The 21841-nt window shown below is 46.0% G+C and overlaps 3 protein-coding genes across 3 annotated transcripts; 1 reads left to right on the top strand and 2 right to left on the bottom strand.

Moving 5' to 3' along the window:
* Positions 1 to 195: 195 nt before the first annotated feature.
* Positions 196 to 12472, bottom strand: dytn (dystrotelin). The gene is made up of 15 exons (XM_064970352.1): positions 12295 to 12472; positions 8074 to 8111; positions 7754 to 7828; positions 7432 to 7633; positions 7262 to 7347; positions 7109 to 7200; positions 6608 to 6679; positions 5138 to 5301; positions 2615 to 2722; positions 2366 to 2506; positions 2102 to 2258; positions 1892 to 1944; positions 1675 to 1816; positions 759 to 1230; positions 196 to 471 (listed from the first exon to the last, which is right to left on the bottom strand). Exons 2-15 carry the CDS (start codon positions 8090 to 8092, stop codon positions 299 to 301), a joined length of 1956 nt encoding a protein of 651 aa, XP_064826424.1. The 5' UTR covers positions 8093 to 8111; positions 12295 to 12472; the 3' UTR covers positions 196 to 298.
* A 632-nt stretch (positions 12473 to 13104) lies between these two features.
* On the top strand, positions 13105 to 15222 carry LOC135542961 (uncharacterized). The gene is made up of 4 exons (XM_064970087.1): positions 13105 to 13441; positions 13798 to 13810; positions 14029 to 14113; positions 14231 to 15222. The coding sequence occupies exons 1-4, from the start codon at positions 13105 to 13107 to the stop codon at positions 14954 to 14956; spliced, it is 1161 nt and encodes a 386-aa protein (XP_064826159.1). The 3' UTR covers positions 14957 to 15222.
* zswim2 (zinc finger, SWIM-type containing 2) lies at positions 15172 to 21562 on the bottom strand. Its single transcript, XM_064970350.1, has 9 exons — positions 20530 to 21562; positions 20334 to 20410; positions 20212 to 20252; positions 19836 to 20070; positions 19341 to 19598; positions 19133 to 19217; positions 18942 to 19033; positions 18346 to 18514; positions 15172 to 16439 (listed from the first exon to the last, which is right to left on the bottom strand). The coding sequence occupies exons 1-9, from the start codon at positions 20677 to 20679 to the stop codon at positions 15681 to 15683; spliced, it is 1866 nt and encodes a 621-aa protein (XP_064826422.1). The 5' UTR covers positions 20680 to 21562; the 3' UTR covers positions 15172 to 15680.
* Positions 21563 to 21841: the final 279 nt, after the last annotated feature.

Genomic DNA, 21841 nt, shown 5'->3' with positions numbered 1-21841 from the left:
TCCCATCCTTCTCTCATACGGTCATGTTTTGCAGAGAAACCAGCAGCAGAATAGTTAGCAGGATGTTTGTCAAGCTGTCTGTTTTGACATGGTGGTTGTTGTGCTCTCAGTTTTATTTTTTACAATCAGGATATTTTTTTACGTTTTATAAGGACTTTGTCAAAAGCTTGTTTATTTAATAAATAATGTACATGAATTAAAACATTTTGTCATAGGTTTCTCTAATGAAAGAGCAGAATCATTTCAGTACAACTGTGCTACATACAAATATCAGGAAAGTACACAATAACTCACATCATCAGGCGTCAAAGTCTAGAGAAGCCTTCTGGATACATACTGGCCTGTGGTTGTGTAGGAGGATGGGGCATGAAGTGTGTGTGTTGGGGACGGAGTGTGTGTTCACTGCATAGACGAGATGACACACCGAGTCCCCCACTTCCTCTGCAGCCTCCAGCAACTCCCGTCTGCAGTCTGGAGAAACATACTCATACCTTAATACACACACACAAGTGTAGTAGTGGGCAGAACTAGAGAGAGCTCATCCATAAACTCACCTGTATGTGTGTAAGTGTGTAGAACTAGAGAGAGCTCATCCGTAAACTCACCTGTATGTGTGTAAGTGTGTAGAACTAGAGAGAGCTCATCCGTAAACTCACCTGTATGTGTGTAAGTGTGTAGAACTAGAGAGAGCTCATCCGTAAACTCACCTGTATGTGTGTAAGTGTGTAGAACTAGAGAGAGCTCATCCGTAAACTCACCTGTATGTGTGTAAGTGTGTAGCGACAGCTCACTTATTAGTCGTTGCACCAGCTCACACAGTCGCTCCTCCTCCGCTAAACTACACATCCCAGAATACTCCTCTTCAGAGACACTCTGGTCTTTCATTGGCCCAGTGACCTGCCCATCACAGGGCTGTGGGTTAGAGGTAATTGTGGGAGTATGAGTCTCTGTGACTGAGTCAGTCTCAGTCTGCTCCTCCTCTTCATCATCATCACCTCTCTGTTCTTCTGTCTTCATCTCATTCCTCTGCATCTTTGCTGTGCAACGTTCATCCTCCTCTTCCCTCTCCTCCTCCTCCTCCTCCTCTTCTCTTTCTCTGGATCCAGAAGAAGATGCAGAGCTCTGGGACTCTACAGGACAGGCTATGTCTCTCTCTGGCCTGTATTTAGCATGTGGGATGACATTAGCATGAGGCATGATGTCAGCATGTGTCCCTGACATGCTAAGAGCCTGTTGAAAGGAAGAGGGACATTTTAGCACAGCGAGTCAGGCCTGTAGTCTGAGGTCTGTGTGTGTGTGTGTGTGTGTGTGTGTGTGTGTGTGTGTGTGTGTGTGTGTGTGTGTGTGTGTGTGTGTGTGTGTGTGTGTGTGTGTGAGATCATGTCCTGCAGTCTACCTGTGAGCATATCCTGCAACCTGAGTTTGTGTGTGTGTGTCTACCTGTGAGATCATGTCCTGCAGTCTGTGTGTGTGTCTACCTGTGAGATCATGTCCTGCAGTCTGTGTGTGTGTCTACCTGTGAGATCATGTCCTGCAGTCTGTGTGTGTGTCTACCTGTGAGATCATGTCCTGCAGTCTGTGTGTGTCTACCTGTGAGATCATGTCCTGCAGTCTGTGTGTGTGTCTACCTGTGAGATCATGTCCTGCAGTCTGTGTGTGTGTGCGTGTGTCTACCTGTGACATCATGTCCTGCAGTCTGAGGTTGTGTTGTCTCAGAGTCTCCATGTTGGCCTCCATCTCAGAGCAGCGGTACTCCAGCGAGCCCTGCTCTGACTGAACCGTTACCCTCCACACCTGCAGCTCCCTCTCCAGCAGCCTGACACACACGTGTAATGAGCATCACCCAGACTATAGGCTAGGAGGTTAGAGTGCTACAGTGATTGAGGCTCACCGTTTGTCCCTCTGCAGGTCCTTGATGTCCTTAATGAAGACAGAGTCTCTTCTCTGGGGACAGAAACAACAGACATGAATCAATAGAGGATCTAGTGGAGCGCATCAATAATCTTCTGAAGATTAATTTAGCATAAATCTGAACCGTACTAAAAATCCACTGGGCTGAGAGGTGAGGTGTGAAGGGAGAGGGGTAGAGGTGAAAGGTCACCTGTGGCTGTGCTTCCTCCTGCTCTTCCTCAGTTTGCAGGGCTTTAGATGCCTTCCTGGGCCGAACAGCTGGGGGTGTAGCCAGCAGTTGGGGAGGATTAGTGGGAGGGGCTCTGTCCTCAGCGGCAGACTGAGGTGAAGGGTCAGGGGTGGTGAAGCTGTAAACACAGAAAATACAATGGAAACATGTATTACTCTTTTTTTAAACTAAAACAAAAGTTCTTCCCTTTTGGTATACACACAGGTCCATCTCTGATTGGTCTACCTGGTCTGTGGCTCCCCTCGTGACTCCGCCCTGATTAGGCACCTTCTCCTCTCTGCCTCCCTGTGTGTGTATCGCCGTGGTAATAAGGCGTGGCGGGCGCTGTATGCTAATGAGGCTAGGGATTCTTTCCAGGATGGCTGGAGACGAAACACAACCGCCAATCACAAGTGTGTGTGTGTGTGTGTGTGTGTGTGTGTGTGTGTGTGTGTGTGTGTGTGTGTGTGTGTGTGTGTGTGTGTACCTGAGTGAGTGCAGTGCTCCAGCACTGGGTGGGAGCTCTTGTGTTTTTTTGTGTGTCTCTCTGTCAGGAAGCAGGTTTGGCACAGATGAAGGTTCACACACTTCATACAGCGATACCTACAACACAGAGAGAGAGTCTCAGACACACACACTTCATACAGCGATACCTACAACACAGAGAGAGAGTCTCAGACACACACACTTCATACAGCGATACCTACAACACAGAGAGAGAGTCTCAGACACACACACACTTCATACAGCGATACCTACAACACAGAGAGAGAGTCTCAGACACACACACATACAGCGATACCTACAACACAGAGAGTCTCAAACACACACACACTTCATACAGCGATACCTACAACACAGAGAGAGAGTTCATACAGCGATACCTACAACACAGAGACTCAGACACACACACACTTCATACAGCGATACCTACAACACAGAGAGAGAGTCTCAGACACACACACACACTTCATACAGCGATACCTACAACACAGAGAGAGAGTCTCAGACACACACACTTCATACAGCGATACCTACAACACAGAGAGAGAGTCTCAGACACACACACTTCATACAGCGATACCTACAACACAGAGAGAGAGACACACACACTCTGAGACACACACACACTTCATACAGCGATACCTACAACACAGAGAGAGAGTCTCAGACACACACACTTCATACAGCGATACCTACAACACAGAGAGAGAGTCTCAGACACACACACTTCATACAGCGATACCTACAACACAGAGAGAGAGTCTCAGACACACACACTTCATACAGCGATACCTACAACACAGAGAGAGACACACACACACTTCATACAGCGATCTCAACACAGACTCAGACACACACACTTCATACAGCGATACCTACAACACAGAGAGAGAGTCTCAGACACACACACACTTCATACAGCGATACCTACAACACAGAGAGAGAGTCTCAGACACACACACTTCATACAGCGATACCTACAACACAGAGAGAGAGTTCATACAGCGATACCTACAACACAGAGAGAGAGTCTCAGACACACACACTTCATACAGCGATACCTACAACACAGAGAGAGAGTCTCAGACACACACACTTCATACAGCGATACCTACAACACAGAGAGAGAGTCTCAGACACACACACACACTTCATACAGCGATACCTACAACACAGAGAGAGAGTCTCAGACACACACACTTCATACAGCGATACCTACAACACAGAGAGAGAGTCTCAGACACACACACTTCATACAGCGATACCTACAACACAGAGAGAGAGAGTCTCAGACACACACACACTTCATACAGCGATACCTACAACACAGAGAGAGAGTCTCAGACACACACACACTTCATACAGCGATACCTACAACACAGAGAGAGAGAGTCTCAGACACACACACACTTCATACAGCGATACCTACAACACAGAGAGAGAGTCTCAGACACACACACTTCATACAGCGATACCTACAACACAGAGAGAGAGTCTGAGACACACACACTTCATACAGCGATACCTACAACACAGAGAGAGAGAGTCTGAGACACACACACTTACAGCGATCATACAGCGATACCTACAACACAGAGAGAGAGAGTCTCACACACACACACACACACTTTATACACAGCGATACCTACAACACAGAGAGAGAGTCTCAGACACACACACACACTTCATACAGCGATACCTACAACACAGAGAGAGAGTCTCAGACACACACACACACACACACTTTATACACAGCGATACCTACAACACAGAGAGAGAGTCTCAGACACACACACACACTTCATACAGCGATACCTACAACACAGAGAGAGAGTCTCAGACACACACACTTCATACAGCGATACCTACAACACAGAGAGAGAGAGAGTCTGAGACACACACACTTCATACAGCGATACCTACAACACAGAGAGAGAGAGTCTGAGACACACACACTTCATACAGCGATACCTACACACACAGATACCTACAACACAGAGAGAGAGTCTCAGACACACACACTTCATACAGCGATACCTACAACACAGAGAGAGAGTCTCAGACACACACACACACACACTTTATACACAGCGATACCTACAACACAGAGAGAGTCTCAGACACACACACACACAACACTTTATACACAGCTTACCTACAACACAGAGAGCGAGTCTCCTGACAACACAGTTCACCACAGACCCTAGTCTCAGACACACACACACACTTCATACAACCCTATTCTCCTGCGATACCTACAACACAGAGAGAGAGACCTGACTCAGACCCTAACCCTGTTCTCCTGACCCTGTTCTCCTGACCCTAACCCTGTTCTCCTGACACACACCCTGTTCTCCTGACACTTCATACAGCGATACCTACAACACAGAGAGAGAGTCTCAGACACACACTTCATACAGCGATACCTACAACACAGAGAGAGTCTCAGACACGCACACATTACACAGACACACACACACATCATGCAGCAAAATATGGGGCACAGACAACCACCTAAGTCCAGTGATGGGGTAGGCCTTGCAGGTGTGGCAGCGTACGGAGTGTGTGACGTTCTCGCTGACTGACAGGCGGTACAGGGTGGGGAGCCACAGCAACAGGCAGGGCTCACACTGCAGCCATGAGAGGACGTGCTCCTCACAAACACACGCACTCAGCACCTACACACACACACACACACACCTTCAGCATCTATCTAACTGCTGATTATTTACATAAACGCTCATCATCTACATGTGATTACAGTAATTACAGTAAATGAGTTACAGTAAATGAGTACTATCAAAAATAATGGAAAAAGAAAAGAAGAATGTATTCTCCTAACCCTGTTCTCCTGACCCTAACCCTGTTCTCCTGACCCTAACCCTGTTCTCCTGACCCTAACCCTGTTCTCTTGACCCTAACCCTGTTCTCCTGACCCTAACCCTGTTCTCCTGACCCTAACCCTGTTCTCCTGACCCTAACCCTGTTCTCCTGACCCTAACCCTGTTCTCCTGACCCTAACCCTGTTCTCCTGACCCTAACCCTGTTCTCCTGACCCTAACCCTGTTCTCCTGACCCTAACCCTGTTCTCCTGACCCTGTTCTCCTGACCCTAACCCTGTTCTCCTGACCCTAACCCTGTTCTCCTGACCCTAACCCTGTTCTCCTGACCCTAACCCTGTTCTCCTGACCCTAACCCTGTTCTCCTGACCCTAACCCTGTTCTCCTGACCCTAACCCTGTTCTCCTGACCCTAACCCTGACCCTAACCCTCTCCTGACCCTAACCCTGTTCTCCAGACCCTAACCCTGTTCTCCTGACCCTACCCTAACCCTGTTCTCCTGACCCTAACCTGTTCTCCTGACCCTAACCCTGTTCTCCTGACCCTAACCCTGTTCTCCTGACCCTAACCCTGTTCTCCTGACCCTAACCCTGTTCTCCTGACCCTGTTCTCCTGACCCTAACCCTGTTCTCCTGACCCTAACCCTGTTCTCCTGACCCTAACCCTGTTCTCCTGACCCTAACCCTGTTCTCCTGACCCTAACCCTGTTCTCCTGACCCTAACCCTGTTCTCCTGACCCTAACCCTGTTCTCCTGACCCTAACCCTGTTCTCCTGACCCTAACCCTATTCTCCTGACCCTAACCCTATTCTCCTGACCCTAACCCTGTTCTCCTGACCCTAACCCTGTTCTCCTGACCCTGTTCTCCTGACCCTGACCCTGTTCTCCTGACCCTGACCTTGTTCTACTAACACCTGTAGTGACCTATAATGAATGTCTTCTGTCATTTATTAAGTAATTTAGTTACAGATCTAGGGATCTTGACGGACTTAAACCCATGGCCATAACCAACTCCCCCCTAACCGTATGACCAACCCCCCCAACCCCGCCCTAAGTTTCTTATCAGTACACATTAAGTCATAAATCATTCTTTTGGACAGGGGATAGTACTCATTTGCTACTGACGATCACACACACACACTTACCCCACTAAAGCAGGAACGAACAGCTGTCTCAGCTGAGCCAAACACATGGTTCTCCTGCACTACAGCCGGCACCTACAGATACACACACACACATAGGCTAGACATCTGGTCAAATGGCTACCCAGAATATTGGCAGTACCCCCCCCCCCCCTTCTTTACACTACTGCTACTCTCTGTTGTCATCTATGCATAGTCACTTTAATAAGTCTACCTACATGTACATACTACCTCAACTAACTGGTGCCCCCGCACATTGACTCTGTACCGGTACCCCCCTGTATATAGTCTCGCTATTATTATTTTACTGCTGCTCTTTAATTACTCATTCTTATCTGTATTTTTGGAAACTGCATTGTTGGAAAGGAGCTTGTAAGTAAGCATTTCACTGTAAGGTCTCTTGTATTCGCCGCATGTGACGAGTAAAATTTGATTTGATAATCATGTGCGGTAGTACTCAGGTGTGTGTGTGTGTGTGTGTCTGTGTGTGTGTGTGTGTCTAACCTGGCTGAGGTCTTGCAGTACGACTCTGAGACCACTCCTGCTCACCGTGCCGCTCTCTCTCCCACTGCACCTCTCTGCCAGACGAACCAGAGCTGCAACACACACAGGGAATGAACACAGAGTGTATATTATGTGTGTGTGTGTGTTACTTACCCTTATGTTTGGCTGAGAGTGTGTCTGCTGAGAGAGAGATGAGAGCGGCTTCAACTGACCTGCGACAGACAGCGCCAGTCTGTCCCCTGGGAAAGACAGACACCCTTTAGTTTACAGACAAAGTGTGTGTTTGAACAGTAGTGTGTGTTTGAACAGTTGTGTGTCCTCACCGGTCAAACAGTCTGTACAGCAGTCTGCAAGTCTGTTCTGGCGCCTCTGCCGACACCTGACCAGGTACTTCCTGTGACACGCTTTGGAACATTCTGTTTATGCACTGTCTCACTTCCTGTTCACTAAGCCCCGCCCCAGTGTCCCGGGCTCCACCCAGAGAGCACAGGGCTGGGATGAGCTCCCGCAGTGTCACAACATGCACTGTAACACACATTCAGAGCATTACAAACATACACTATAACAGATTACACACACCTAAAAAGCATTTCATTTAAACACACACACACACACACACACACACACACACACACACACACTCACTATGGCAGAGTTTCTGTAAGGAACGGAGCTTCATTGCAGTGCGGTACACAGCAGGACGCACTTCATTCAACCCCTCTGAAAAGAAGACACACAAAATGAGGTTTGGAACACAGGTAACATACAGAATAATGAGGAAGAACACATAATATAGAAATAGAACACTAGAACATAGAGCATGGACCACAGAACTAGAACATATATGTAGATATCATAATACATGACTAGGGCGAGGGCACAATGCACAAGAAGAGATTAAACAGAATAGAATAGAGCCCTTTACTGAACGTGACCCTCTGAGCTTTAACATAGAACTTACTCACCAATGCTATCCATATCCATGAGGGTATCACACTTGTGCCTGAGTAAAGAGTGATGAAGGTCATTTACACACACATAACATTACAAGGTCTAAGCCTTAACTCAAAAAATATATATAAAATACAGACTGACACATGATTGGACAAATAAGGTGTCAGATTGGAATATCTGGGACTAGATTTGTTGTTAGCCAACCGAATGAATTGATCGGAGAGGAAAGAAGGCGCGAGAGACATGTACAGTGGGGCAAAAAAGTATTTAGTCAGCCACAAATTGTGCAAGTTCTCCCACTTAAAAAGATGAGAGAGGCCTGTAATTTATCATAGGTACACTTCAACTATGACAGACAAAATTAGAAAAAAAATCCAGAAAATCACATTGTAGGATTTTTAATGAATTTATTTGCAAATTATGGTGGAAAATAAGGATTTGGTCAATAACAAAAGTTTATCTCAATACTTTGTTATATACCCTTTGTTGGCAATGACAGAGGTCAAACGTTTTCTGTAAGTCTTCACAAAGTTTTCACACACTGTTGCTGGTATTTTGGCCCATTCCTCCATGCAGATCTTTTCTAGAGCAGTGATGTTTTGGGGCTGTTGCTGGGCAACACAGACTTTCAACTCCCTCCAAAGATTTTCTATGGGGTTGAGATCTGGAGACTGGCAAGGCCACTCCAGGACCTTGAAATGCTTATTACGAAGCCACTCCTTCGTTGCCCGGGCGGTGTGTTTGGGATCATTGTCATGCTGAAAGACCCAGCCACGTTTCATCTTCAATGCCCTTGCTGATGGAAGGAGGTTTTCACTCAAAATCTCACGATACTTGGCCCCATTCATTCTTTCCTTTACACGGATCAGTCGTCCTGGTCCCTTTGCAGAAAAACAGCCCCAAAGCATGATGTTTCCACCCCCATGCTTCACAGTAGGTATGGTGTTCTTTGGATGCAACTCAGCATTATTTGTCCTCCAAACACAACGAGTTGAGTTTTTACCAAAAAGTTATATTTTGGTTTCATCTGACCATATGACATTCTCCCAATCTTCTTCTGGATCATCCAAATGCTCTCTAGCAAACTTCAGACGGGCCTGGACATGTACTGGCTTAAGCAGGGGGACACGTCTGGCACTGCAGGATTTGAGTCCCTGGCGGCGTAGTGTGTTACTAACCAGGGCGGGGCCACGAGGGGAGCCACAGGCTTTGTTACTTTGGTCCCAGCTCTCTGCAGGTCATTCACTAGGTCCCCCGTGTGGTTCTGGGATTTTTGCTCACCGTTCTTGTGATCATTTTGACTCCATGGGGTGAGATCTTGCGTGGAGCCCCAGATCGAGGGAGATTATCAGTGGTCTTGTATGTCTTCCATTTCCTAATAATTGCTCCCACAGTTTATTTCTTCAAACCAAGCTGCTTACCTATTGCAGATTCAGTCTTCCCAGCCTGGTGCAGGTCTACAATTTTGTTTCTGGTGTCCTTTGACAGTCTTGGCCATAGTGGAGTTTGGAGTGTGACTGTTTGAGGTTGTGGACAGGTGTCTTTTCTACGGATAACAAGTTCAAACAGGTGTCATTAATACAGGTAACTTGTGGAGGACAGAGGAGCCTCTTAAAGAAGAAGTTACAGGTCTGTGAGAGACAGAAATCTTGCTTGTTTGTAGGTGACCAAATACTTATTTTCCACCATAATTTGCAAATAAATTCATAAAAAATCCTACAATGTGATTTTCTGGATTTCTTTGCCCATTTTGTCTGTCATAGTTTAAGTGTACCTATGATGAAAATTACAGGCCTCTCTCATCTTTTTAAGTGGGAGAATGCGCAAAATTTGTGGTTGACTAAATACTTTTTTGCCCCACTGTATGCAGGAGATCGTAGGAGGAATCATGGAACAAGAACAGGAATATTAGGACAGGGACACAGACACTTGGATTTCTGAGGAGGAATTGAGGTGGAAAGAGAGGAAGATGATGTTGAAGAGAATGAGGAAAGCAGAGGTTGGATTTGAATGAGTTCTGGAGGGGAAATTGAAGTGAAAAGGGCGAGTTAAGTGAGATGGAAGGAGTGGTGAAAAGCTTGGAACCTAAGCTTGGCATCGTTGGTCATGGTAAAGAAGGAACTGGTTAAGTAGGAGTGAGAAAGTGGACCTTTGTCTTTTGGCGGATCCATTTGTGGTTTCAGGGTGAGTGAGAAAGGAGTTGGGTGCAGTTGAATCAGTGAAGTACACATTAAGTCATAGGTCATAAATCATTCTTTTGGACAGGGGATAGTACTCATTTGCTACTGATGATCACACACACATTTACCCCACTGAAGAAGGAACGCAATTTGGGCCAAGGCCTGTTTCTTGCTTTGCTCTAAGGAACGGGGCACCATTGAAAGTAGGGATTTTTGGCTTAGCATTAAGTGTGGAGGTGGAGCAATTGAAGTTGAAGATTCCTGGTGTTTGTGATGCGAACCGTTTGGTGTGACGCAGGCCTGGTGGGGAGCCTGGTGAAACAGAGGAGTCACTGTCAGTCCTTCTGAGTTGAGTCAGTGTCTTTACCCGACAAAGTCATGTTAGGATACATCATTCATCCTGTTAGAGCTTTTGTGCCAAATCCACTGCAGTGTTTCAGGTGCCACGCTTGTGGTCATGTCACAGCAGGGTGTAGGAGGGAGATTCCAAGACATGGGTAGTGTGCAGGAGGGCATGGGACAGAGGACTGTGAAGTTTTGGTGGATAAAGTTGTGTCAATTGTAGGGGTGCCCATGTTCCTGGGGATCGGAAGTGTTCGGTGCGAAAGAGGCAGGTTGAGGTGGCTAGAGTCAGAGTAGTGCAGAAGGTGTCATATGCTGAGGCAGTGAAGAAAGTAGAGGGAGTTGCGTCAAGGGTGAGGGATCCTGAGAGGATCCCAGTGAGTAGTAGATTTGTGCCAGCATCGAGGGATAGGCCGAGTGATTCATGCTTCAGTAAGGTTGGCTCACAGAAAATAGGTGTTGCGGTGGCAGCTGCAGAGAAGTATTTGGGTATATGAGATTTGACTTCAGAAGAGTTACAGGGCGTGTTGAGTGATTGTGTCCAGTCCTCCCAGGCAGCAGGCATGGTGCAGGAGCAGGTAGGGTCAAAGTAGTGAAATAGGGTAGTGGGTTTTTAATGAGTGTAGGTGGTTGCTGCCGAGAAGTACCTGGGTGTACGAGATTTTACTGCAGAAGAGTTATAAGATGTTTTGAGATTTTACTGCAGAAGGGTTATAAGATGTTTTGAGATTTTATTTGTATGAAATATTGGTATATAGGCGAAGGGATGGTTGGTGGTGATTTTTAGAAAAATGTCCCCCCTTTTTATTTTTGTATCACAAATGTAACGTGATATAACACACACCAGCGCACAGTAGGTGGCGGCATGCACCAAATAAAATGTGCGAACGACATGATACCAAAGAAGAAGAACACGATCTGCACCCGCCCACAGTCCGGGAAATGTTGAAGCCGCTAATAACACTAAAGAGTAACCTTCTTTTTCTTTGTTCAGTGAGAGCGCGGGAAAAAGCAAAAGACAAGAAGCGGTACATAACTATTTCCTTACGGTTAAACCTTAACTCCTACCCTAACGAACTATAATAATCCTACCTGAACCATTTTCAACTTGGGGTAGGGACGTCCCAAGGATTCCTGATAGCACGATCAATTTCCTTACCGTTATTTACCAGGACTTTTAGCTAGCTAGCATTACTTATTAGATATTGTGAAACTGTTTGGTTTTAAAATAATGGGTATGTGGTGCAGGATAATGCTTTAGAAAAATGACTCCTCTGGTCCAGGTAAAATGGTTAAAGTGTCTCTGCTGCAAGATTAAGCATTTTAGCGCCTTCGCTCCTGCGCCGTTCCAGGTCGTATATTTTGAATTGTGCGGTGCTGTGCGCAGCGCGGCACAATTCGTTTTTCTGCCAAACGGGCGACACCCCTCCTCAACTATAAAGTTGTCACTTTTACTATAAAGTTGAGGAATGTGTCCGGATGAATATTGTGTAGCTAAAAGTCTAAAATGAATGTAGTTATGGATGCACGGACTGACGTCAGTGGGAAAGTTGGATGACATCAATATTATATTTAGTTGACATCAATATCATAGTTTGAAACATATTTTGAAGTTATAGATAGATTGTTTACAAACATTTCAGCCTAAAACATCTTATAGTTTGGGTTAAAAGTGACATAACTAATAATATACAAAATATCATGACTTACTTTGTTGAAAGAAACGTTGTAAACGAACCGGTATTATCAGCTTGTTAAAGATACCATCCTTCTGCTAGTTTTGTGTGGGTCAGTACTCTTGACTTTGCTCTTGTGCACCCGCTGTCTGTTGTGGCTCAAATAACCGTGTATTAATTATAGATTAGGGAAGGCATACCCGACTCCTTCAGCTACCTTTGTTAATTACAACGCCTTGTATGTCAACGTGGCTTTCCAGTGAGCGATATTACTTTTGACCTTTTGATACCTTAAAGAGGCAAGACATGAGATCAATATAATCATAGCAATATCATGTAGGCTAATATCCTAGCTATAACCCAGTAGTAGTGCACTAACCATGCATCAGTCTTTTGCCTGATACCACTCTTAAAACACAGCTGTCACTCACTGTATATTTTGACTTGACACAGTAATTAACCTGTTGTTCCATCTCGTTCTCCAGGTGCTAGTTTGATTTCACCTGACCACCTGGCCAGCACCCATAGACTCTCCCATGACAACAAGCCATACCTCTCCGGCTAATAGGAAGTAGATTCTGCCAGCCAATGAAGCAGGGCTGTGTTCAGTTCATTAAACGTTTTACTACGTGCCTGAACAACACGCTTCTCCCCAACTGTTATTTGAGGGGTCTTTGCTCCTGTTTGGTGGTTGTGGCGGTGTGTTGCCCGACCGTTGAGAACAGCACAGTTTTCCGTTCAATCAAAAGTTGCACGCCGTTGTGTCCGGCTGAACACAACCATAACTTGAGTCCCCAGGAGGAAAGCAACTTAGGCCAACAACAGCCAACCACCCCAGAGAGGAATGGAGTTTCTGCTGGAGAATAAGCCGCTCCTAATAGAGATTCTGTCAGAGGAACCCGGCAATATTCTCCAGTACGCCCATTCAAAGAAACTAGTGGAGCAGCGTGAATACAACATCCTCTCCCACCTGCAATCCAGTCAGCCTCCAGAGACTACAGTCATCAAGCTACTGGACATGCTGAGAGAGAGAGGAGAGAAGTACTGCCATGGTTTTGTGGCCCTCCTGCATAAGCAAGAGATCATCGCAAACTTCCCCAGACTCAAAGAGCTGGACTGGACCACCTTCAAAGACTCTAGTGCCCCTGACCCACCCCCAGTCCCACCAAGCATCAGAGCAGGTACAGCCCTGCCCATCTAGTCTAGAATGTTGCTGACTGTTGTGAAGCTTATTGTGCCAACATGGCGCCTATTAAAATTCCTAATCTCAAACGGAGTATCCCTGATTCTGAATATCTAGGTTATGCATGTCTATAGCCTAGATTTATTTCCTTTCAAATGCTGCATTTTGTCCCTCCAATAGGCTCCATAATGGGGAATTTGCAGGAAGTAATCAAGGCCTGCGTTACATCCACAATGTCTCAGCAGTGAAGAAAGGGAAGAAGACAGGATATTTCAATGCCGTTTTACAGCAAGAAGATGGGAGCAGGAATCTGATCGTTTTTCAGCCACAGCTGCGGAGACCGCTTTGCCACAGCAGAGAGTCGCAGGTAAGTTGGGTATGAAGGGCTCTGCAAAGGCTTTGAGTGCTATGTGATTAGGAATATCTGTTATTAATCTTTTATAAAGCATGTTTTTGCAGAACTCCAGTGAAGTTGGTGAAAGTGGTGCTCCAGCCATCCATAAGCAGAAACAACAATATACAGATAATGTTTACATACACATCCACATTTTCCATCCTTGAAGATTTACCCTTCAAATTCAACAGCGACCTTGATGGGAGGGTCAAGGATGTGGCTCTAGCTGACCTTCAAGAGGACAAAGAAAACACAGAAAATGCTGTAAAACAGAAGGTAGCTATAATAATAATAATTCACTATCAATGAAGTACTGTATGTTTAAACTCTAACCTTGTCTAGTTCAGTGCCCTGTAATGTATTTCTCCTTTTGGTGTTTTTCTTGCATTGTAGGTGAACGTTACAGTGGAGGTGATTCAGAAACTGAAAGAGGGCCATTGTAAAATGAGATTTAACAAAAGCATGCCCATGGTGGAATACCTAGTCGGTCATATTGTAGATGATTCAACAACACTCACAAACCTGACCGTGTGGGGTCGTGAAAACACGGTCGAAGAGGGGAAATGGTACCGGGTCACCAATGTTTCTGTTGCTAAGTATGGGGGTAAAACCGTGCTGAACACAACACCAGAATCTACTCTCGTCAACGTGGCCAGTGGTAGGAAATGTGATCTGCCACACAACATGGTGCAGCCTGAGAAGTTTGAGGGGAAAATCATTGGATGCTGGTTGTCCCAAGAGTACACTTGCCCAGAAGCGCACCAACTGGAGAGCGTGGACACCACTGAAAAGATGGTGACTTGTAAGCATTGCCCTATGTCGTACATACTATCCCTGATGGGAAGGACAACTAGAGGGAAGCTCTCCATACAATCTGATGATCTGGTCAGCCGGGTGTTCACTGTAGAGGACCATGTCATCAGAAATGTTCTGCGAGGAAGGTGGGAGGGCAGAGAGTCTCTGAAGGACATTGAGGACGCGCTGGTCGAACTGCCACCAGTGACAGTTACTGTTCTCAATGGTCATGTGTCAACCGTTACAACTCAAAGAGTCAGGATGTCACCACACAGGATGAGAAGAGGAATATTACTGCGCAACAGCGCGTTTAGTCTGGACTGATGGTTTTGTTTAACCTTTATCTAACTAGGTAAGTCAGTTAAGAACAAATTCTTATTTACAATGACGGCCTACCAGAAGGCAAAAGGCCTCCAGGGGGACGGGGGATTAAAATAAAGACATAGGGGCGTGGTTCCTTTAGTCATTTTGATATCACCTGGGCCACTGCTTCAATATGTCTTAAATGAAAAACGGCAAGCTGAAAATGTAAATAGATTGATAATAAAAAAAAAAAAAAAAATTTAAAACGTTTCTTTTTATTATGTGTCAGTATGTCTGTGGTACTTTTATATGTCCAGGTAAAAGCTCAATTTGTATTTCATTTTGACATTTGTTTAAAACAAGCTCTGTTAAGCGAATAAAATGGAGATTGAAAAACTGTGTCAATGAAAATAGCACTTGTAAAAACACAGGGAAATGAAAGCCAAACAGACTTAGGTGAAGTGAACACTAGATATCTAACCAAGAGCTGAGCACACAAGCAAATATAAAACAAAACTGTCATCCATTTCCTTCATGTAGAAATAAACTAACTAACTAGTACAACTGAGAAATTTTAGAATAAGGCTGTAACATAACAAAATGTTGAAAAAAATCAAGGGGTCTGAATACTTTCTGAATGCACTGTATAAAAAACTACTATAGTACGACTGTACCATACTCTCAATACCTATGTAGTCAAAAGCAGTAGTCTGTTCACAACAAAATATGTTCTAAAATCCAACTCTCACTCCTTTTCTCCCTGGTGTGGAGCATTGATCAGTACCCCTGTCATCCTCAGGCCTGTGGCTTGCTGGCTGTCTCGTGTACTGGGTCTGGGTACCCTGGGTCTCCTCTTCCACTGGGGCCTGGCTCTCCACAGGGTGATGACAGCTCTGGTCTGAGCAGCAGCAGCAATGTCCCTGTCTGACCTGTTTACACCCACAAACAGACTCGGCTGGGCCCTTCCCGTCCCTCCAGAGACCCCACCCAGCCTGTTAGTTGAGGTAGCATTGTTTTGGGCCAAACTCTTGGTTGAGGAGCTTGACTTGGTGCGTCCCAACCTCACTCTAGACACGTCTGTCCTTAGATGCTGTGAGGAAAGGCTCTTGTTGAGAATGACTGATTTGATTGGACTTCCATCTTTCTCTGTCCTGCTTTTTCCACCCTCCATGCTCTCAATGTTCACTGTATTGATGCGTAGACCTTGTAAGCCGACGACCATAGTGTCCTGAGGGAGAGGTACTAGGGCATCGGCTGAGCCCTCGGAGCTGAACATACTCAGGGAGGGAACCACTCTGGCTGCTCTGTCCAGCAGAGCTACTCCTGGGATAAACAGCTCCAGTCTGTGCTGCTCTGAGAGCTTTGGATGGTCAAGGGAGGAGGCCAGCTTGGGTGTACCCTTCCCCCCTCCGCTGCTCCATGTTAGGGGGTTGTAGATGACGTATCCGTCCAGAGGGCAGGAGTTGGATCTCCGAAGCAACGGGTCGACACAGTCTGTGTGGAACTGTAGTAGGGGACAAAGGTGGATCAAATTCAGTTACTGCTCTCGCCGTCCATATCAGGACACAGTACATCCATTCAGAACGTACTCGAACTAGTCCAGAATTAAAAAGTGTCAACAGGAATTTTACTATTTTGGTTTTGGGGGCCTTAGGGTTAAAGACAGGGCATCACCCACTTTAGACTTACTCTGTTTACCTTGTGGTGGCAGAGCAGGAGAGGCAGTTTAAAAAATATATATATTTTTTTCTTTTACCCCCTTTTTTTTCTCCCCAATTTCGTGGAATCCAATTGGTAGTTACAGTCTTGTCTCATCGCTGTAACTCCCGCACGAACTCGGGAGAGGCGAAGGTCGAGAGTCGTGCGTCCTCTGAAACACAACCCAACCAAGCCACACTGCTTCTTGACACAATGCCCACTTAACCCGGAAGCCAATCGCACCAATGTGTCAGAGGAAACACCGTCAGTCAGCGTGCACTGCGCCCGGCCCACCACAGGAGTCGCTAGTGCGAGATGGGACAAGGACAACCTTGCCGGCCAAACCCTCCCCTAACCCGGACGAGCCTGGGCCAATTGTGCGCCGCCCCATGGGTCTCCCGGTCGCGGCCGGCTGCGACAGAGCCTGGACTCGAACCCAGAATCTCTAGTGGAACAGCTATTTTTAAATGTTTTATTATTTCACCTTTATTTAACCAGGTAGACTAGTGGAGAACAAGTTGTCATTTACAATTGTGACCTGGCCAAGATAAAGCAAAGCAGTGCAACACAAACAACAACACAGAGTTACACATGGAATAAACAAACATGCAGTCAATAATACAATATATAAGGTCTATATACAGTGTGTGCATATGAGGTAGGATAAGGGAGGTAAGGCAATAAATAAAAGAAAAAAAAATAACAGTATGGGGATGAGGTAGTTGGATGTGCTATTTACAGATGGGCTATGTACAGGTGCAGTGATCTGTGAGCTGCTCTGACAGCTGGTGCTTAAAGTCAGTGAGGGAGATATGAGTCTCTAGCTTCAGTGATTTTTGCAGTTCGTTCCAGTCATTGGCAGCAGAGAAATAGAAGGAAAGGCGGCCAAAGGAGGAATTGGCTTTGGGGGTGACCAGTGAGATATACTTGCTGGAGCGCATGCTACGAGTGGGTGCTGCTATGGTGACCAGTGAGCTGAGATAAGGCGGGGCTTTACCTAGCAAAGACTTGTAGATGACCTGGAGCCAGTGGGTTTTGTCAACGAATATGAAGCGAGGGCCAGCCAACGAGAGCATACTGGTCGCAGTGGTGGGTAGTATATGGGGCTTTGGTGACAAAACGGATGGCGCTGTGATAGACTGCATCCAATTTGCTGAGTAGAGTGTTGGAGGCTATTTTGTAAATGACATCACCAAAGTCAAGGATCGGTAGGATAGTCAGTTTTACGAGGGTATGTTTGGCAGCATGAGTGAAGGATGCTTTGTTGCGAAATAGGAAGCCGATTCTAGATTTAATTTTGGATTGGAGATGCTTAATGTGAGTCTGGAAAGAGAGTTTACAGTCTAACCAGACACCTAGGTTTTTGTAGTTGTCCACATATTCTAAGTCAGAACCTTCCAGAGTGGTGATGCTGGACGGTTGGGCAGGTGTGGGCAGCATCGGTTGAAGAGCATGCATTTAGTTTTACTTGCATTTAAGAGCAGTTGGAGGCCAAGGAAGGAGAGTTGTATGGCATTGAAGCTCGTCTGGAGGTTAGTTAACACAGTGTCCAAAGAAGGGTGATGCAGTGCCTTAAGACCACCGCGCCACTCGGGAGGCCCAGGTCAGGGCAGTTTATCTAACTCTTAACCTTGTGGTGGCAGAACATGTCAGGGTCCGTTTACCTAACTCTTTACTTGGCGGTGACAGGATAATTTGAGTTAAGTCTTTACCCTGTGATGGCAGGGCAAGTGTCTGGCCTGCTGCCCTTGCTGGAAGCTCTTCAGGCAGATCCTACACTGCTGCCCAGGGTCCAGCAGGGGGCAGCCTCTCCTCACCCTGACCGAAAGGAGGCTTCTGACCAGGTGCTCTGGCAGTGGGTCACTCTCAACAGGAATCATGCTGAAGGGGGAAAGGAAACCAGAGACTCATGGGCTATATTTTAACGGCAGGAAGCTTAGTGGTTAGAACGTTGGGCTTGTAACCGAAAGGTCGCTGGTTCGAATACCAGTGAAAAAATCTCTGCCCTTGAGCAAGGCTCTTAACCCTAATTTACTCCAGGGGTGCTGTACGACTATGGCTGACCCTGTAAAACAACACTTTTCACTGTTCCTATCTGGTGTATGTGACAAGAAAACATCTATTAAAAAGAAAAATGTAATTAACTGCACTTAAATATGAATCACAATGCTTATTGCAGCAGGTTGTAAAGTGTAACAGCCTGTATGTGTGACAACATTTTGCACGGTCTAAATGTCATTCAGGGTGTTCAGGCACTGAGCATAATAATCTATTTATACAGGGTTCTCACAGAGATTCCAGTGCTCACCTGTCACCCACTGACTGAGTGGTCATCTCACGTGGTTCACCCAGTGTGTTGAACACACGCTGACCCAAGGACAGCCACTTCGCAGTCCTTTTCTGATGGACATAATAGCTGATGTCATAAGTTTATCAGGTCTACTTTCTGACACAAATATATGCAGAAATGCTCACAGAGTCTAACTGAAGACTGCTTACCATACGTATGGCAAACGGATGCTGAGGGTGACAGCACCTTCTTATACAGTCCTCGCAAAGGTGATAGTACCGGCAGACTGTGCACCTAAAGGGAAGTCATAGACATGAATAGTTGATCCACAACAGTATAGGTAAGTGGATGGGGGGAAAGTACGTCAATTCGAGCTCAAGGTCTATTGGAACTGGGCATTATGACAACAAGACTTACTTGAAGCACTTGCCAGTGATGGGGCAGACCCTGCAGTTGTTGCAGAGCACCCCGAGGTGTCTGTCGGGCCTCTCTCTCTCAGCAGCTGTGTGGAGCTTAGCCACATTCCTCACCTGCTCCAGGAGCAGCTTGACCGGCCCAAAGTCCTCCCGGCACAGCGGGCACTTCACCATGGCTTCCCCCTCCCCCTCCGGACGTGCCTGGTGGTCTGCCCACACCTTCATACAGGAGATATGGACGTTGTTGCCACAGCCAAACCTGAGTGAGAGGACATAGGGGATGACAGTTGGTGGCAGAAGGCATTTTCCCTCCCACTCACATGTTCCCCTGTTGTTGCAGTAAAAAAGTAGGTCAGTTCAGGCACATTTCCCCTATCCTCAAATCACTTTCCTTTGTGTTCTCCATCATATCATTAAGATCTAGTAAGCATTTAATAGGTATACCAAGGTTGGCCCAGTAAGTGTATTGACATGACAATCCACGTGATGATCTGACCTGCAGTAAGACACAGGCAGACGTTTCCCCTTCAACTCCTCTTGACAGATGGGACACACATCCTCGGCTTCGATCTCCTTCTGTCTGACCCCCCCTTCCCCCTCAGCTGGGTCTGGTCTGGGGTTAGGGTCAGCCTCAGAGCAGGGTGGGTGTACAGGCCGGGGGGTTCTGCTCCTGTGTAAACCCTGTAGCAGCTCCAGGATCTGCCTTTCAACCAGGACCTGCTGGAAGCAATCTGCAAGTGTACATACCAGAGGGCACAGTAGAGTTTAAGGATATGCTGTTAAAAATCTAATCATTTCTACAGAGTGCCTAGGGTTTGAATTGCAATTTGGCATATGCATTGTAGCCTATGTTATGCCTAAGTGAAACTTACATTCATGTTCTCTAGGCAGTCGGAATTTCCGCAATAAAACCCTACAATGAGAGTATAATTATTTCACAGAATGAGCATGTACTATCTTTTATGTGTGATCGGTATGTTTTCTTCATTATTACCAGCAGATGTGTTTGCAGAGGTCTCTCTCTTTGTGGAATGTTGAACAGGTACATGTATGAGGGTCTCCCAAGAACACCTGTGGAATATGAAAAATAGGCTACCTGATTAAGAATTAAGAAAGTATTTGGTGTCAAAATGTAAATAGGACTATAATGTTGATGATGTCAAGTTAGGATGTTGCACATGCAGGCCTACTTTGAAGTTTTTGGGTTCCCCCTCCTCTTTGAGTAGGAATCCGGTCGGACCATACTCTTTCAGGATGAACATGGTCGTGTTCAGGGCCTCGTCCTGGTGCCAGCTAACGACATCACTCACGGTATTCTTCCAGACAGTTTTCCTGAACATAGCACAACTCTCACAGAATTTCTAGGGAAGAGGACTGAGGAGGAGAGGAGACTAGAGCCATGTATTCATACTAAGTCGATGTGCGTGCCCTGCTATATCAGCAAAGGTTTAAACTTTAGTAGCTAACTATGCAGCTAGCTAGCTTATTGTTAAACGCTCTGAAACTGACGTAAGCAGCAACAACTAATAGACACCTGTTTTCCGTAGTCATGGTAATCCAGAAAGATGCCTTGGTACATGTGTGCCCCCTTGTGAATTCATGCGATATTACATGCTATTTAAAAAAAACAACGTTATTTAACTAGGCAAGACAGTTAATAACACATTCTTATTTACAATGACGGCCTACAGTGGGTGAACTGTCTTGTTCAGGGGCAGAACGACATATTTATTTTACCTTGTCAGCTCAGGGAATTCGATCCAGCAACCTTTCACTTACTTGCCCAATGCTCTAACCACTAGGCTACCTGCAGCCCCTGTACAATTGGTAATAAGCACAATACCATTAGCATGTTATGACGGTTGTCTTACCTGTAGATGGTTAGGAACCAGATTTTAGCCCAGGAAATCATATTTCAGTGTTGTGAATGAGTCTGTGTTCATGCACAGCATGTGCTTGAGAGTTCTGGGACAACACAATCACAACACCATCTGATAGCAAATTACAGGTGTCACCCAAAGACCCAACTGGTGTTAGGCTATATTATTTACAGTCCTGTAAAATCTACCACTGATGTCACAACACCTTTTCCATTGAAGACTGTTTGCAGAATGGATTCCCAACAGTTTCCCCCTATGTATTGTTTACTATGACACATATCTCTATTTTCTTTCACACGCACGCACACGCGCGCGCACGCACGCACGCACGCACGCACGCACACACACACACACACACACACACACACACACACACACACACACACACACACACACACACACACACACACACACACACACACAGAGAGAAAGTATTGGTATTGATTCATGTATCTGTACCTTCCCAAAGTGGGCTGCATGCACGCCTCTCCTCTCTGGAGTTTGGGCCAACACTAAGGCTGATGCATCTGTTGTTCCCCAGCCCCTCATTGTATTGTGTGTGGCTCTCTCAGTCAGAGTGAGGGGCATCCTACAGGAAGAGAAGGAGCTAAAGTTCAGTGAG

This window comes from Oncorhynchus masou, chromosome 7 (assembly GCF_036934945.1).
Source record: "Oncorhynchus masou masou isolate Uvic2021 chromosome 7, UVic_Omas_1.1, whole genome shotgun sequence".
NCBI classification, from domain to species: Eukaryota; Metazoa; Chordata; class Actinopteri; order Salmoniformes; family Salmonidae; genus Oncorhynchus; species Oncorhynchus masou.
The sequence above is the reverse complement of the archived record's forward strand: the minus strand, read 5'-3'. Positions and strand labels throughout refer to the sequence as shown.